Below are 16,405 nucleotides of genomic sequence, written 5' to 3' on the forward strand. Positions count from 1 at the left end.
CCGCAATTACAGCGCCCCCCTCCCCCGCCCGGATCGGCCGCGGGCGACGCGCCACCCGCCCGCCCAGGGAGGGCCCGCCAAGTCCGGGCGCCCGGGGCTCCGGGCCGCGTCCGTCCAGTGGGTCGCGCCGCTCGCCTCCGCCCTGTGCGGGTGTGCACACAATAAGGGGAAAGCATGTTTAGGGAACCTCAGCTCTGGCCAGGTCACGCGAGAGGTCAGTTACCCTTTGTTGGGAGAGAGCGAGGGAAGAAAGACGGTCATCAAATATCCTCCTTGTGATAGTTTAGGGGCCTGGACAGCTCAGGAGCCCGCGGGCCCCCCGTGGGGACTTGGGACTCTGCGGGACGTCTGCCTAAGGGCTGTCGGGGCGCCGCGGGGAACGCGCTTTCTTTATGGTATATGCAAGAGACATGGACCCTGCCCTTTCCGCGTCCTGCTGAGAGGGGGCTGTTGCGGGGCGCCAAAGAGCGGCGACAGCGGGCAGAACAGCGAGGGCCAAGAGCCGGGCGCTTCTAGCCTGGGCGCGTCTAACCCGGGTTCACCCTAACTAGCTGGTGGCTGCCCCGTGCGCATGCGCCTAGCGGTCGCCTCGGCCAAGGTGATTTCAGAGATAGGCTGATGGAAATTTGCGTCTGAAGTTTCCCAGTACGCTACACTCCGATAATTTTTTTTTTTATAACGGCTTTATTTAGAATTCACATGCCACACAATTTACCTATTTAAAGTGTATGATTCGGCTGGGCGTGGTGGCTCACGCCTGCAATCCTAGCACTTTGGGAGGCCAAGGCAGGCGGATCACTTGAGGTCAGGAGTTTGAGACCAGCCTGACCAACATGGTGAAACCCCGTCTCTACTAAAATACAAAAATTAGCCGGGCGTGATGGTGCGCATGTGTAATTTCAGCTATTCGGGAGGCTGAGGCAGGAGAGTTGCTTGAACCAGGGAGGTGGAGGTTGCAGCGAGCTGAGATTGCACCACTACACTCTAGCCTGGCGACAGAGTGAGACTCCGTCTCATAAATAAATAAATACATAAATAAAATAAAATATTTTAAAAGTGTATGATTCAACAGTTTTTAGCATATTTACAGATAGTGCAACCATCACCAATTTTAGAACATTTTCGTCCTCAAATCCCCCAAACCCGTCCCCTTTAGCTATTAATCCACCCCATAACGCTAACCTCTCCCTTTCCCTAGTTCTAAGCAACCACTAATCTATTTTCAGATTTTCCTGTTTTAGACATTTCATATAAATGGAATCATATATGTCACCGTTTGTGTCTGGTTTCTTTCAGCATGTTTTCAAGGTTCATCCAAGTTGTGGCATGTATCCTCAGTTTTCCCTTTTTATTGCTGGGTATAAATACATTTTGTTTATCCATTCATCAGTTGATGGGCATTTGAATTGTTTCCACCTTTTGGCCACTATGAATAATGCTGCTATGAACATTTACATGCAGGTCTTTGTGTGAACATGTTTTCATTTCTCTTGGGTAAATAGATAACTTAGGAGCAGAATTGCTCAGTTGATGGTAAATTTATGTTTAACTTCTAAGGAAACTGCCAAACTGCTCCAAATTGGCAATAAATTCCCAACTGTGAGGTTTTAGTTTTTCTCCAGCTTCCCACCAATATTTGCTATTGTTTGTCTTTTGGGTTATAGCCACTCTAGTGGGTGTAAAGTCAGTCCTAAACTATAAAATTAAGAGATTCAATGAGCTCTAAGCTCTTTTCCAGTGCTAAATTTCTGAGGCACAAGAAGTGGACCTTGCATAGTATATTCTAGCAGGGTCATGAATGGTAACTTACTAAATCAGCTGCCAAAACACAATAGCATCACTATTTTCTGTGCAAATTGAAGTAGAAAGTAATTATTTACAAATATGTATCTAACTGGTATCATGGAGCTGTCCGAAAAAGCCCCAGTTAAAAGACGACTCCTTTTGATACTCTCGCTGTCCACACCCCAACTCCATTCTCAAATCTCAGCTTTTACTGTCTGTAGCAGACAAGTTATTTCCATATTATGTGATTTAAAATGACCCTGTATATTCAGAAACATCAAGTGGCAGTAAAACGTTACTCTAGGTTGTGTTGTTCAAACCCAGAGTTATTTTCTTGGGGCCAGGGTGTTTGATCAGATTTCAAGTTTATTTAGATACAAGTGTAATTTCTCATTTATAGGAAACTGCTTTTATAATAACAGTTATAATGTTTCTGTTTACACGATTGACTGCAGATCACCAAAGGGGTGGGTTACCATGTAACATTAAAAAAATTCAGACAGTAAGTTGCATTTATAGCAATAGAAGGGGTGGGCAGAATCCCCTCCTGGCTTAACCTGGTCTTTTCGTTTCCTTCCCTTTCCCTTCCTTTCCTTTCTGAGATAGGGTCTTGCTCTGTTGCCCAGGCTGGAGAGCAGGGGTATAATCATAGCTCACCATAACCTTGAATCCTTGGACTAAAGCGATCCTCCTTCCTCAGCCTCCTGAGTAGCTGGGATTACAGACATGAGCCACTGTGCCTGGCCCTGTTTCTTAAATTCAGAAATGAACATCATGATCTTACATTTATTTCAATGTAGTATATTTTTTCAATAAAGATACTGCATATAGCGGTTGAAATATATTCTGGTTAGAATAGGTCATTTTAAATTCAGATGACAAGCAAACATGACAGGTGATACATTTACTGCGTCTTCACCTTGCTTGGTTTTGCCGTGATTCCAGGTCTCGGCTGCATATTAGAATCATCTGGGGCCGGGCGCGGTGGCTCAAGCCTGTAATCCCAGCACTTTGGGAGGCCGAGCGGGCGGATCACGGGCGGCAGGGAAGATCGAGACATCCTGGCCTAACACGGTGAAACCCCGGTCTCTACTAAAAAATACAGAAAACTAGCCGGGCGAGGTGGCGGGCGGCCTGTGAGTCCAGCTACTCGGGAGGCTGAGGCAGCGAGCAATGGCGTAAACCCGGGGAGGCGGAGCTTGCCAGTGAGCTGAGATCCCGGGGCCACTGCGGCTCCGGCCTGGCGACAGACGCGGAAACTCCGCTCTCAAAAAAAAAAAAATAAAAAAAAAAAAACAAGAATCATCTGGAAGTTTTAAAAACATATTTATGCCAGACCCCAACCCAAACTAATTATATCCCAAATCTGGCCTTTTCCTTTTGTTTTTTTGAGAATGGAGCCAACTTTCAGTTTTTTTTTTTTTTTTTTTTTTTTTTTTTTTTTGCCAGCCTCTTCCAGGTAGATTCCAAATACAGCTAGGGTTGAAGTTGGTCTTACCAGTGGTTCTCCAAGTATGATCCCAGGACTGACTGCATCATCTGGGAACTTGACTGAAATGCAAATTCTTGGGCCCAACCCAGACTTACAGAATCAGAAACTCCATGAGAGGGGCCCAGGAATCTGTGTTTTAATAGTCTTTCAGGTAATGTGTGCTGAAATTTGTCAACTACTAATATAAGTAGAAATTCTCCACTTTGGCTGCACATGGGAGACACCTGAGAACTTCAAAAACTACTGATGCCTGGGTTCACACCCCAAGAGATTATAATTTTAATTGTTTTGAGGTGTGGCCTATGAATTGAAATTTAAAAAGCAAGCTCCCCAGATAATTCTAGTATGTGACCAAGTTGTGAATCATAGAGCAAAAACAGCAATTCCTAAAGTATAGTCCCAAATATCCAGCATCAGCATCATCTGGGAATTGTGTGAACTACAAATTCCTGAGTCCACCCAGATCTGATTCACACACTCTGAGGGGGAGGGGGACCCCCAAATCTGTGTTTATTATTAAACTCTTCATGTAATTCTAATGCTCACTAATAGATGAGAACCACTGGTTTAAATATTGCAGTTCTAGGGTCTGAATATATATTCAATTTTTGGGGGTGGATCATTGTGCATTACAAAATTTTGAACTACAGGTCCTGGAGGAACACAGTTTCTCTGTTAAAATAATTTTTATATATTCTTAAATTCTCTTATTACCATTGTAATTTACACCTTAGTTTTGATTATTTTGCCTTTGTAGATTTGAAGGCTGATCTCATCTATGCTTTTGTCTTTTATTTGCTCATTTCTTTAGGTTTCAGAGGTCTGAGCATTTCATTTTGACACAGGGGAAATAATGGCTTCCTTTCTTCTCTCTGGAGCCCTTCCCTTGGGAAACATTTTGAGAGTTCATGGTTTCTCAAGATAAGCAGCAACTGTCTTAAACATCAAACCATTACCATCGACAACAAAACCACCTAACAATTCATATAGCTCAATTTAGGAATTTAACATATATCCTGAATTAATTAGGAAATTGCAAAGTTCTTATGTAAAAGAGCTTGGCTGAATTCAGAGATACATAGCTGAATACTGTATAACTCATCATGATCTTTTGATGGATAGCCTTGAAGCCAAGCAATTCCTTTCCTCCTCAGTTACTTTCTATTAGAGCCAGGTTTCTCCATTAGCAAAGACAAATGGTTTTCTAGAGCAGTGGTTCTCAATGTGTGGTCTCTGGGCCACCACCAGCAGCAGCGTCTCCTCCTCCAGGTGATTCTGATGCCTGCTACCAGTTGAGAACCAGTTTTAGAGCAAGAAAACTGGGAATGATTTTTGACTCACTACCTATCAGGGCAGTATTTTCTCCATCCAATAATATGCCAAGTATTGCTCAATATTTTTTCATAATTCCTTTCCCTTATTCTTTCCATTCCTGAAGCCACAGGCTTAATCCAGGTTCATTCCTAGCAGATTCCCAACTCCAGGACTTTTTCCCTCTATGTGGGTATTCTTTTTATATCACCTCAACTATGTATGATGAACATTCAAAGTCTCCTCCTTCTGTTTATAAACCTAACTAGATTGTCTTATTCCATTTCACATTCTTTGTCCTCATGGGCTTCATAATCACTTTCCAGCGGGCCATCCCACTCCTGCCCTGTTTTCTTATGAGGCCCCCTTCTCCTCAAGTATATGGCACAGACCACCACAACCCTCTCCTGCTTTCTCTCTGAACTCCATGAATGCTATAAATAAAGGTAATGGGAAAAATGTCAACAAAGTGCTCTTGGTCCATTGTACTGAAGCGTCTAATCCTGCACAATTCTTTCTTCAGTCATCATCTGTGAACATATTATTTTTTTCAAGACGGCGTCTCACTCTGTCACCCAGGCTGGAGTGCAGTGGCGCGATCTCGGCTCACTGCAACCTCCACCTCCTGGGTTCAAGTGATTCTCCTGCCTCAGCCTCCTGAGTAGCTGGGACTACAGGTGCACGCCACCAGGCCCAGCTAACTTTTGTATATATATATGTATTTTTTAAGTAGAGATGGGATTTCACCATATTGGCCAGGCTGGTCTCGAACTCCTGACCTTGTGATCTGCCCTTCTCGGCCTCCCAAAGTGCTGGGATTACAGGCATGAGCCACCATGCCCAGCCTATTAACATATTCTTACTCTCTGTCTTGCACTAAAAAATGTGGGCCCCAGAGACCAGATTCCATGAGTAAACACATGAAAGAAGCAATATAAAAATTATTCCTGGAGATCAAGATGGAGAATCAGAAAGAAAATGCTGAAGAAGATGATACTATAATGTACTCTTGTTCAGTGTTCTCTAAGGTTTGTGATACGTGTATACATGTGGGCCCAAGAGTGTCTAATTCAAGAAGGCAGAGTATTTACAGTCTCCAATATATTGCCCGTGTTTAAAACATTAACAAACATAAAGCAAGATCATGTGTTTTTGTGTGTACATGTGAAATTAAGAAATCAATCCTAGTCAAATGTCAAGGAAAATAAAAAAAAGCTCAGAAGGTATTGCAAATGGGCAATAAATAGTACCAGGACAGTAAGATAAGTCTTTTTGTTTTAAACAAAAAATTTTAGAAGAAACAAAAGTGGTTTGAATTAAGTACTAAAAAAGTTTAACATGAACTGATAGCAGAGTAAAATTTTGGTTAGTGACCAATTTAAGGAATACCTATTAACATTTTCAGCTTTTTTAACACCAAAAAATATTAAACCAACTCTTAAAACTGGGTATCAAAATTATTTTACATATATTTTACAGAGAACAAAAACTTTTAACTCAGAGCTGTGAATTCTCAGAAAACTATGCTTGAAGGTTCAGTATTTTTGATAAATCTTTTCAAAGGCACTTTCAATATTATTGTGCTAATGAGCATGGACTGAGACAATAACATATGATGGCACATATAAGCAAAGACATATCAAGCTGTCTTCAAAACGGAATATATGTTGCTTTTTAAAAATTAGGCCAGGTGTGGTGGCTAATACCTGTAATTCCAGCATTTTGGGAGGCTGAGGCTGGTGGATCACTTGAGACCAAGAGTTTGACCTGCCTGGGCCACATGGAAAGATGACTGCTTCACAAAAATTTTAAAATATTGGCTGGGCATGGTGACATGTACCTGTCGTCCTAGCTACTCTGGAGGCTGAGGTGGGAGGATCACTTGAGCCCAGCAGTTTGAGGTTATAGTGAGTTATGATTGCACTATTGCAGTGTGGCCTGGGCAACAGAGGGAAACCCTCTCCCCCATTCCTGCTCCCAAAAAAAGAGAGATTATGGCATGTATTTGAAAAATTCTGCCAACTCATCTTTCTGTCTCTATTACTTTCTTTCCTCAGTGGAAAAATACATTACTTTTATTCTATATACTATGTGTTATAATTACTAAATATGGTGTTACAAACATAAAACCCAAACAGCTAAATTATGGAAGTATTTTTATAGTGTTTTAGGGGTAAAAGAAAAGGTGATTCAAGCACACAGTCTACTGAGATTCAAGGAAGTGAATTGTGGTCTTCAGCGTGTACTCTGAGGGAGGATGAGCATGCAGCCCATTGCACTTGGGAAAGTTGTTCACAGAGGGACAGTTGCAAGGCTGGAGAAAGGAAACCCCAGGAACAATGAACTCTGGGGATTTGGCTTGAGGTAGACTGGTTGAAAGCCTAAAGGGGTCCTAGGCTTATTTGTATTGGGCATTGGTGATAGGGTCGGTAGGGCCAGTTTTTCACAGTGGGAATTTCCAGCAGAGACAAACCACCCCTTCCTTTCACTGTCATTTGACAAGAAGCTCAAAAAGGACAAGAACAGGAAAGAAAATTACAGACTGAAAATGCAAGCTTTTAAATTGTGATATGCAATTAAATGCAATTTTAAAATGCAAGCTCTTAAATGGTGATACTCACCAGAAATACCAAGCTCTTTGTCATTTATTTGGAAAGAAACTTGTCTTATTTCTTTAACTTATCATCTATAATGGATTTGAAAAGAAAAGTCATTGAAAATAGAAATATATATATAGCTCTAAAATAGGGCTTTTAAGTGGCAAAATTTGTAGTTTTATTTTGCTCCTTCAGTTACTGGCAAGTAAAATATAACACATTCTAAAAGCTGGGAAGCAGAACACTTATCTATAACAAAAATGCCTACTTACAAAGACACATTAAGATTTTATACAAGTTTTGAAGTAGGAATTGTCTTAGCTCAGGCTGCCATAACAAAATGCTATAGACTGTGTGGTTGAAACAATAGAAATTTATTTTCTCATAGGTCTGGAGGCTGGAGGTCCAAGATGAAGGTTCCAGCATGGCCAGGTTCTGGTGAGGGCTCTCCTTCTAGCTTGCAGATGGCTGCCTTCTCACTGTGTCCTCACATGGGGCAGAGAGGGAGAGAGAGAGGGAAAGGAAGAGAGAGGGAGAGGGACAGAAAGATGGCACAGGAAGAGAATGAATTAACTCTCTGGTGTCTCTTCTTATAAGGGCACTAGTCCCACTATAAAGACCCCAGCCTCATGGCCTCATCTAAACCTAATTATCTCCCAAAGGCCCCAACTCCAAATACTATTACATTGGGGGTTAGTGCTTCAACATATTAATTTTGGGGTAACACAATTCAGGAATGATATCTAAACATGTTTCACTTCTTTCCTATCTTGTAACTAGAATGTTAGCTGGCCCCACTAGCCTTTGACTACAAACGAGGTCACATTAATGCCTAAATTCCAATGATTCTTAACCCTTCCTGCCAGACTATAGGACTTTGGCCCCTTTCTAAGTTTTCAGCCCCGCCTGGGTAATGCCTCCTTGATGTTCAATGCTGTTTGTCAGTGACATCTTCAACTTGAAGGCCTGTGCACTGCCTCTGTAGCTAAGTCCCAGTCATCACCATGTACCCTCAGAGTGCCATTTGGCAGTGTGTATGCACATGTGTGTGGGGGGCATGGGGTGGTGGCACAGAATTAACCTGTCCCAGTTCTCTGCAGCATACTGTCACCTGGGTACTGATGTAACATTATTATTATTGCTATTTTTTTACTAGAATTACCTCCCATATAAATAACTCCTTTGGCTTTTGGTCCTAAGCCTTTCCTCTAATGTGACTCAAAAATCTATCCTCTCAAGATAAAATATTTGCAAACTATGCATCCAACAAGGAACTAATATCCAGAATTTACATGGAACTCAACAACAACAAGAAACAAATAACCCTATTCAAAAGCGGGCAAGTGACATGAATAAACATTTTTCAAAGAAGACATCCAAATGCACAACAGGCATATGAAATAATGCTCAACATAACTAATGATCAAAGAAATGCAAATTGAAGCCACAATGAGATATCATCTTATACTAGTCAGAATGGCTATTATTAAAAAGTCAAAAAATAACAGATGTTGGTGAGGACATAACGAAAAGAGAACTCATATGTTGTTGGTGGGAATATAAGTTAGTACAACTATGGAAAACTCTATGGAGGTTGCTCAAAGAACTAAAAAGTAACGACCATTTGATCCAGCAATCCCACTATTAGGTATATATTCAGGAAAAGAAATCATTATATCAAAAGGATACCTGCACACATATATTTATCACAGCGCTATTTACAATAGCAAAAATATGGAATCAACCTAAGTGTCCATCAATGGATGACTGAATTAAAAAATGTGGTATATATACACAGTGAAATATTATTCATCCATAAAAAATGAAATCATGTCTTTTGCAGCAATAAGGATGGAACTGGAGGCCATTCTCTTTAAGTGAAACAATTTAGAAACAGAAAGTCAGATGCTTGTTCTCACTTATAAATGGGAGCTAAATACTGTGTACACATGGACATAGGGTGTGGAATGATAGACATAGGAGGCTCAGAAGAGTAGGGGAACGGAAGGGGGATGGGTGATGAGAAACTACTTACTGGGTACAATGTACATTACTTGAGTGATGGATACACTAAAAGTCAAGACTTCACCACCACACAATATAGCCGTGGAACAGAATTGCAGTTGTACCCCTTAAATTTACACACTTTAAAAAAAAGGGAAAAAAATCTGTTCCCTCAATTCTTTCCTCCCTCCTTTCTGCTCTGTGCTCCTGAATCAAAAGGCAACAACAACAACAACAACAACAACAACAACAACAACAACAAAAAACCTTTTCAACTTAAAACCAAAGCTCCAGTGTGTATCAGTTCAGGCAAACAGATCACTTAGTGGATTAGCAGCCCTCTAGTTTCAAAGACGTAGATTCTGTGAATTCCAGTTTGGGCTCACATGGAACTTCCTGCTATACTTTGAAGTTTTTTTTTTTCTAGTGGTGCCAAAGGCATATACTTTAAACTTTAATAATTTAAAATCATTTTAGATTTATTTATAATAAATATCTAAGAACATAAAAAGTAGTAAATTATGAAATACTTGAAAACCAAATCCAAAGAAGTCACATACCCCAACTGTTGCAGTATTATCTCAGCATCCAGGCTACCTAGGAAATAAGCCTTCACTTCCACTAAATGCAACTTGGTACAAGGTCCAGAGAGTGATATTAACCAGCTTGCTTTTGTGACACCGTAAGATTTATCTCATGTATATCTAGAGCTGTCTTGGACGTGTAAAAATAAAAACTAAATTATTTAAAGTATGAAAATATTCTGCAAATTACTATTTTAATTAGTTTAATTGAGAAAAGTATGCTGTATGTTAATGTTTGCATCATTTTAACTGAGAAAAGAATACACTGTAAATTATTCTTTGAGGAAAAGAGGGTGTCATGGAATCAAACCAATGGCAGAGATTCAGATACAACTTTGGGCAAATCTCTTATTTCCTTTTGCGTAGGTTTCCTTTTCTAAAACTGGAGAAAATAATACCTCCCTTTTCCTGGGTTGATGTGAGAATTCAATCAGTTATATGTAAAGTTCTTAAAACCGTTTCTGGTATATGGTGCCATGAAGTGCTATGAAGGTGTTTGTTATTACAAGTATTTAAAAGGTAATACAAATTACTTTTAAGTAATTGGTCTCTTTGATTAATCAGCAAAGAACTTTCAGAAATAGAAAGTCAGATGCTTGCTCTCACTTATAAGTGGGAGCTAAATAATGTGTACACATGGACACAGAGTGTGGAATGATAGACATAGGAGACTCAGAAAGGTTAGGGGATGGGAGGGGAATGGGTGATGAGAAATTACTCAGCAAAAGTTATATTTCAGCACTTGACTTAGTAACAATTTATATTAAGTTGGTTTTCACTTGTGATTAAATTTTTGTGGGTCAGTCGTCTTTAACCAAAAGCAAAATGCAGCCACCCTTATGCTATGACAACTTCCCAAAGCGTGTTCCTGGATATGCCATTTCAATGGAATATTAGCACATTATATGAAAAAAAAAAAAAAAAAAGATGCTGTAAGTGGCGAGTTTGGGAAGTGCTGGGTTAGACAAATGTAAATAAGGCTTCTTTACTAAGAATGTCTCTGAGCTTTTCATGCTGTAATGTGCCCTGAGATCTTACAGGTGGTTTTCCAGATGTATTTGGAAACAGATTCTTTTATTTACAAAGCATCTTGAGAAATTAATGTTCTGTGAAATGTATGTTGGTATTTTAAATATATATATATATATTTTTAAAAAGATAGAGCTGCTCATTGTGAAGGAATTCACTGGTGGGCACAAGAGGCTCAGGAAGGCTCAGGGGAGAAGGCCAGGAGTTCCAGGCTTGATGGTCCAGCAAGGCTCAGGAAGAAGCATCCCGTATTCTTACCATCATCATCATCGCCATAACTTAAAAGCATAAGGCATAACATTTGTTTGGCACTTGAAAAAATGCTTTGTGTCATTTTATCTTTTGAAAAACAAAATGAACGCTGAGCTATTATTTTATGGATGAGGAAACTGAGGTTCAGAGGGTAAAGGTGTGGTGACAAGCTCAAGGTCACACAGCTAATAAACAGTGACTTGAACCCGGGCAGGTGACTTGAAATCCCTTTTTCCACTGTACCATACCACTGCCTATTAGGGTTCCAATTAAACAATTTCTTCAAGGCAAACACCAAGGCACCTCACATCTGACCTCAATTAGGAAAGCTAATAGTGGAAGTGCAGTTTTGCATGGCATGACATGCCACAAAGCAATCTGGTATTTGAGACGCTGCATCTAGAGAAAGCGGCAAGCATCAGGAACAAAGGAAAACTGGCACTTAGTCAAAATTCCTTGTGTTCTCATGAAGGAGCCACCTCTGAACACCATGAGTACACTGCTCACTTACACATGTATTTATAGCACTACATGCTCAGGAGATGTTTCTTAGATTCAAAAAGCACAACTTTCACTAATAATGAATAGCAGATGCTTATATTACTCAAAATAATCTAGTGCTCTTAACAAGAAGCACTGTTTCCTTCTCCTGATGTTAAAAGGATATTACTTTCTAGAGACTCTTTTAATATATCCAGTTGGTACATAATTATTTATACTGCCTTTCAACCTCATTAGATGTATAACAAAGAGGATCAGAAGAAAACATAGAAGTAACTTAGTGCTCAGAGTTTATATGCTCATGTGCAGAGCCGGTATATTAAAAGCCAATAATAACAGATGTTGTTTATCGGGTGCTAACTAGTGGCCAAGCATTGTTGTAAAGTGCTTCATATAATTGGTCATATTTAATTTGTGACACTGGAAAGTAACTATTATTGATATCACCATTTTGTGTGTATGTGTGAGATGGAGTCTCGCTCTGTCGCCCAGGCTGGAGTGCAGTGGTGTGATCTTGGCTAACTGCAACCTCCCCCTCCCAGGTTCAAGCAACTCCCCTACCTCAGCCTCCCAAGTAGCTGGGATTACAGGTGTGCGCCACCATGCCCAGCTAATTTTTGTATTTTAGTAGATAAAATATCTACTAAATTTCACCATATTGGTCAGGCTGGTCTTGAACTCCTGACCTTGTGATTCAACCACCTTGGCCTCCCAAAGTACTGGGATTACAGGCGTGAGCCACTGTGCCCAGCCAATATCACCATTTTACAGATAAGATTATTGAGGCTTAAATGTTATGTAGCTAAGAACTTGTGAGCAGCTTGATAGAGACTGTGGCTTTTCAGCCTGATTGCTCCAGGCCTGGCTCAGTGCCCAGCACAGACTAGGGGCTTTATACAAGTTTGTCAAGCAAGTACATAAGCAAGCAAGCCCTAAAGGTTTCAGCTAGCCACTGGCTGGCTTTACCTAAAGTTGTTTTGACAAAGACCTTTGCCTCGGAATGGATACAGCAATTAGACTAAGAGGTTAGAGAGAGAGGCAGCCCCTTCTTTCTCAGAGCTGCAGGTGTAGCCTCTGGTCCTCCTGAGCACCATGGCCCATGCCTGTTCAATTGAGATCACCTGCACCTGCTAGCAAACTGACAGAGACAGGGCCTCATGAAGGGTATCCAAGTAGGGACCTCCACAGTGGCCAAAGCTCTCATGAATGATCGACAATTTGGCGTTTCCTCCAGGGCAGTCTCACACACAGCTACTGCTTGCACCCCTTCCAACAAGCTGACCACCCTAAGCCTCGTTCACAGAGAAACACTGCAGCTGGAGTTTTAGGATGAGCTGTTTCTTCCTGGAGGTTCTACCACTTTTCCTCTGGGGAGGCCCCCACCTGGGCCTGGCATTGCGAGTGAATTCCTAAATCTGGAGTGTCTCTCTCTTCCAGGACATTTGGAGTATCTCTTCGGCAAGGGAATGCAGATAAAAGCAGCTAAGATAGAAAAGCAGAATGCTATTCTAAGATAAAAGCAGAACGCTAAGTTAAGTAACTGAACCCAGACTCTACAAACCAGGCAAGAAAATGGGCCTTTGAGTGAAATAAAAAAGGGTGATTCTTCAGGACAGATGAATTATAAAAGGCAACACTTGCCCACTTCCCCACCCTCAAATGGTAAAAGGTCCTTTTCCTGAGGGGCCAGGCCTGGGCAGTCCCATTTAAGCTTCAGAATGGGTCAATTTGCAGGATGTACCTTGAATTCAGGGTAGCAAAGACGTTAAAAGTCATTCTTTGCTCAAAGCCTCCAGGGGTAAATCCCTTCTACATAGCAGATGGGAGAAAACTGGGCCTGGTGCCCTCAGTGTAACTCTCTCCTCTGATCCTACCACTGATGGGAGGGGTCTCTACCCCTCACTTCCTGGTTATTACTGAACCACCTAGTTCACCTCTTCTTGATCTTAAGTCCCTTCCAAACACAGAACAGGCCTTCCCAGACCTCATAAAGAATCCTCACCCCCTTGTTTTTCCTTACCAAGGAGTGCTTCCAAGCATTGGAGCATCCATAACTATTTTATTGTGTATTCTCTGTCTTCTCCCTAGGATGCGAATTCTAGGAGTGCAGGCTGGATGACTTTTGGGTCACCTTTGTATTTTCAGGCCCTAGCACAGCACATGGCACATAGAAGAATACATATTTATTGGAAGCAATGAAAAATCAGAGTCAAAGTTAAGAAGCAGGACCACCTCATTTTTAATTTTTTCAGAGACAGAGTCTCCTTTTGTTACCCAGGCTGGAGTGCTGTGGCATGATCATAGCTCATTGTAGCTTCAACCTCCTGGGCTCAAGCCTCAGCCTCCAGAGTAACTAGGACACTGGCCACCATGCCTGGTTAATTTTTAAATTTTTTCTAGAGATGGGGATCTTGCCGTGTTGCCCAGTCTGGTCTGGCACTCCTGGCCTCATGCAAAACTCCCACCTCAGCCCCCTAAGAAGTTAGGACTACAGGTGCATGCCATGCCTGGCTAATTTTTAATTTTCTTTTTTTTTAAGAAACAGGGGTCTTGCTATGTTGCTCAGGCTGATCTGGAGCTCCTGGACTCAAGCAATCCTCCTGCCTGGGCCTCTCAAAGTGTTAGGATTACAGGTGTGAGCCACTGCGCCTGGCCATAGAGAACCTCCTTTTTGACAGAAAAGTAATCATGAACAGGTGAGCAATATTTCACTTGGATGCCAATGTAGAGTTAAGCATCCCTAACCCCACTTGGTCTCATCTCACTCAACATCTGCAGCTTGTCTATGCCTCTCCACAGCAGCAGAAATGGGCCAAAGCAGGAAAGGCTGACTCACTGTAGGTGCCAGAGGCAGGGAAAATTTACAAAGCCAGAGGGGAAGTAGACACACTGGTTCTGGGGAAGGGTGGCCTGTCCCTTTGGGGAAATAAACTGAAGGTCAGAGGGACCTTCTGGAAGGCAGAGGAGAGCAGGTGGGGTGGTTTCCTATGCCTGAACCATCAGGTTCTGGGAGGGAAGAGGCAGGGAGCAGTGATGGATGCCCTGGACTGAAGACTGGGAGGGCCAGGAAGGAGCCTTAAAATTTGCACTTTCAGAGAGAAAGCCGGGTGGTGGGATTGACCTTGGACTGACAACTGACAGGCAGCATGTGGTGGAGTTTCAGGAAGCCAGAGGTCTGAGGTGCCAGCAACAACAAACCCAGGATGGCTGATGGAAGGGCCCAGCCTAGACAGGGAAGCAGAGGGCTGCATGGAAAGGCTGACGGCTGGAGGTGATGTGAAGTGGTATAAGCTTCAGTGGGAGCCAGGAGGTTGTATTTCCAGTGTGTGTGGAGGGGTGGAGGGGTGGGGTTGCCCAGAGAGGAACTATGGATTAGGCCCAGGCCGGCCACTCAGAGTGCTTGGCATCCAGGGTGTGTTAAGATGGCATTGAGGCCGGGTGCGGTAGCTCACGCCTGTAATCCCAGTACTTTGGGAGGCCAAGGCAGGCGGATCACCTGTGGTCAGGAGTTTGAGACCAGCCTGGCCAACATGGTGAAACCTCGTCTCTACTAAAAATACCAAAAACAATTAGCTGAGCATGGTGGCGCGCGTCCGTAATCCCAGCTTCTGGGGAGGCTGAGGCAGGAGAATCGCTTGAACCCAGGAGGCAGAGGTTGCAGTGAGCCGAGATCGCACCACTGGGAGACAGAGCGAGACTTTATCTCAGAAAAAGGAAGAGAGAAAGAAAGAAAGAAAGAAAAGAAGGAAAAGAAAGAAAGAGAAAGAAAAGAAAGAAAGAAAAGAAAAGAAAGAAAATGGCATTGAGATCAATAAGGAAGTCTAGAAACCAGGAAGCATTTTGCAAAGAGAAAAGCCTTTTGTTATCCTCACCGATAGGTATTAAGCTTTCCCTCACAGACAGGACTACAACCTCCAGAGTGGATCTGAGACGAATGCGAATTGCTCTGCATGTTTGTAAGGGACAGAAGACCAGATTTTCAAATTTAAAACAACCATTCTGTTTCTGGAATCAGAAGTCAGTTTCGAGATTTACAACTGTATTTTTAAAAAATCTGTCTTCTTGGTGGACTCGGGGGGGGGACTTCACGTAGCAGCCAGTACACGCCACGTCAAGCCACCGAAGCCAGAGGTGTGTGTCTGGGGCCAGAGACGTGCATTCCCTCAGCAAGGCCGGCCTCAGACGCAAACGCCAGCACCGCCACCCTGTCGCCCGCTGAGAGGATCTGGCGGCCAACGCCGGGGGTGGGGGGGGCGGGGCAGAGACAACAAAAAAACCCCAGCATAATGATTATCCCCAGGGACCGTTGGCTTTTTTTTTCCCCCCCAAGTCAGCCGAGAAAACAAGTGCTCCACTTCCCCGGAAATGAGATGCACAGGGGTATTCATTCCATTTCGCGGCTGGGAAGCCCCTGCGGAAACGAGTCTGGCTGCATGTGCGGCCTCGGTCCCAGAAATCCAAAAAGAGCGTTCCCTGAGCCCACAGCTTGCTCCTCCATGTGACCGCCCCTGGACTGGTGGCCACTGTGGACGCGCCCGGCGCCCCCTCTTCCAGCTGGATCCGCTGAGCCGCAGGCGCGCGGCCTGGCCAGGTGCACCCGGCACAGCCCCGCCAACAGCGCGCGCCTCCAGCCGCCGGGCACTGGCGGCCACGCGGGCGAGATTTACGGTGGCGCTAGGCGGCGGCTTCGGAGGCCGGCCGGCGCCCAGGCTCCGATTACAGGTTCACACTAGGGGCCCGGCCCGCGGCCGCCCAGCCCCCGCCGGCGCGCCCTTGCGCGGCCCGACTCCCCGCCTGCCCATTCTTCTCCATTCATGCGGACGCCCAGCGCCGCCGCCGCCGCCAGCGCG

At 43.3% G+C, this 16,405-nt stretch overlaps 1 protein-coding gene across 1 annotated transcript in view; it reads right to left on the reverse strand.

Annotated features, from left to right (window-relative positions):
• LOC108534472 (uncharacterized) overlaps positions 1-11,091 on the reverse strand; it is a 28,888-nt gene extending 17,797 nt beyond the window's left edge. Inside the window, exons 1-3 of the mRNA XM_017879842.1 lie at positions 11,061-11,091; positions 7,210-7,266; positions 4,436-4,562 (exon numbers count right to left, since the gene is read on the reverse strand). Of these exons, the coding sequence (XP_017735331.1) occupies positions 4,436-4,562; positions 7,210-7,266; positions 11,061-11,091 (215 nt within the window). The remainder of the gene's footprint in view (positions 1-4,435; positions 4,563-7,209; positions 7,267-11,060) is intronic.
• Positions 11,092-16,405: the final 5,314 nt, after the last annotated feature.

Source organism: Rhinopithecus bieti, unplaced genomic scaffold, assembly GCF_001698545.2.
Source record: "Rhinopithecus bieti isolate Rb0 unplaced genomic scaffold, ASM169854v2 scaffold_11803, whole genome shotgun sequence".
NCBI classification, from domain to species: Eukaryota; Metazoa; Chordata; class Mammalia; order Primates; family Cercopithecidae; genus Rhinopithecus; species Rhinopithecus bieti.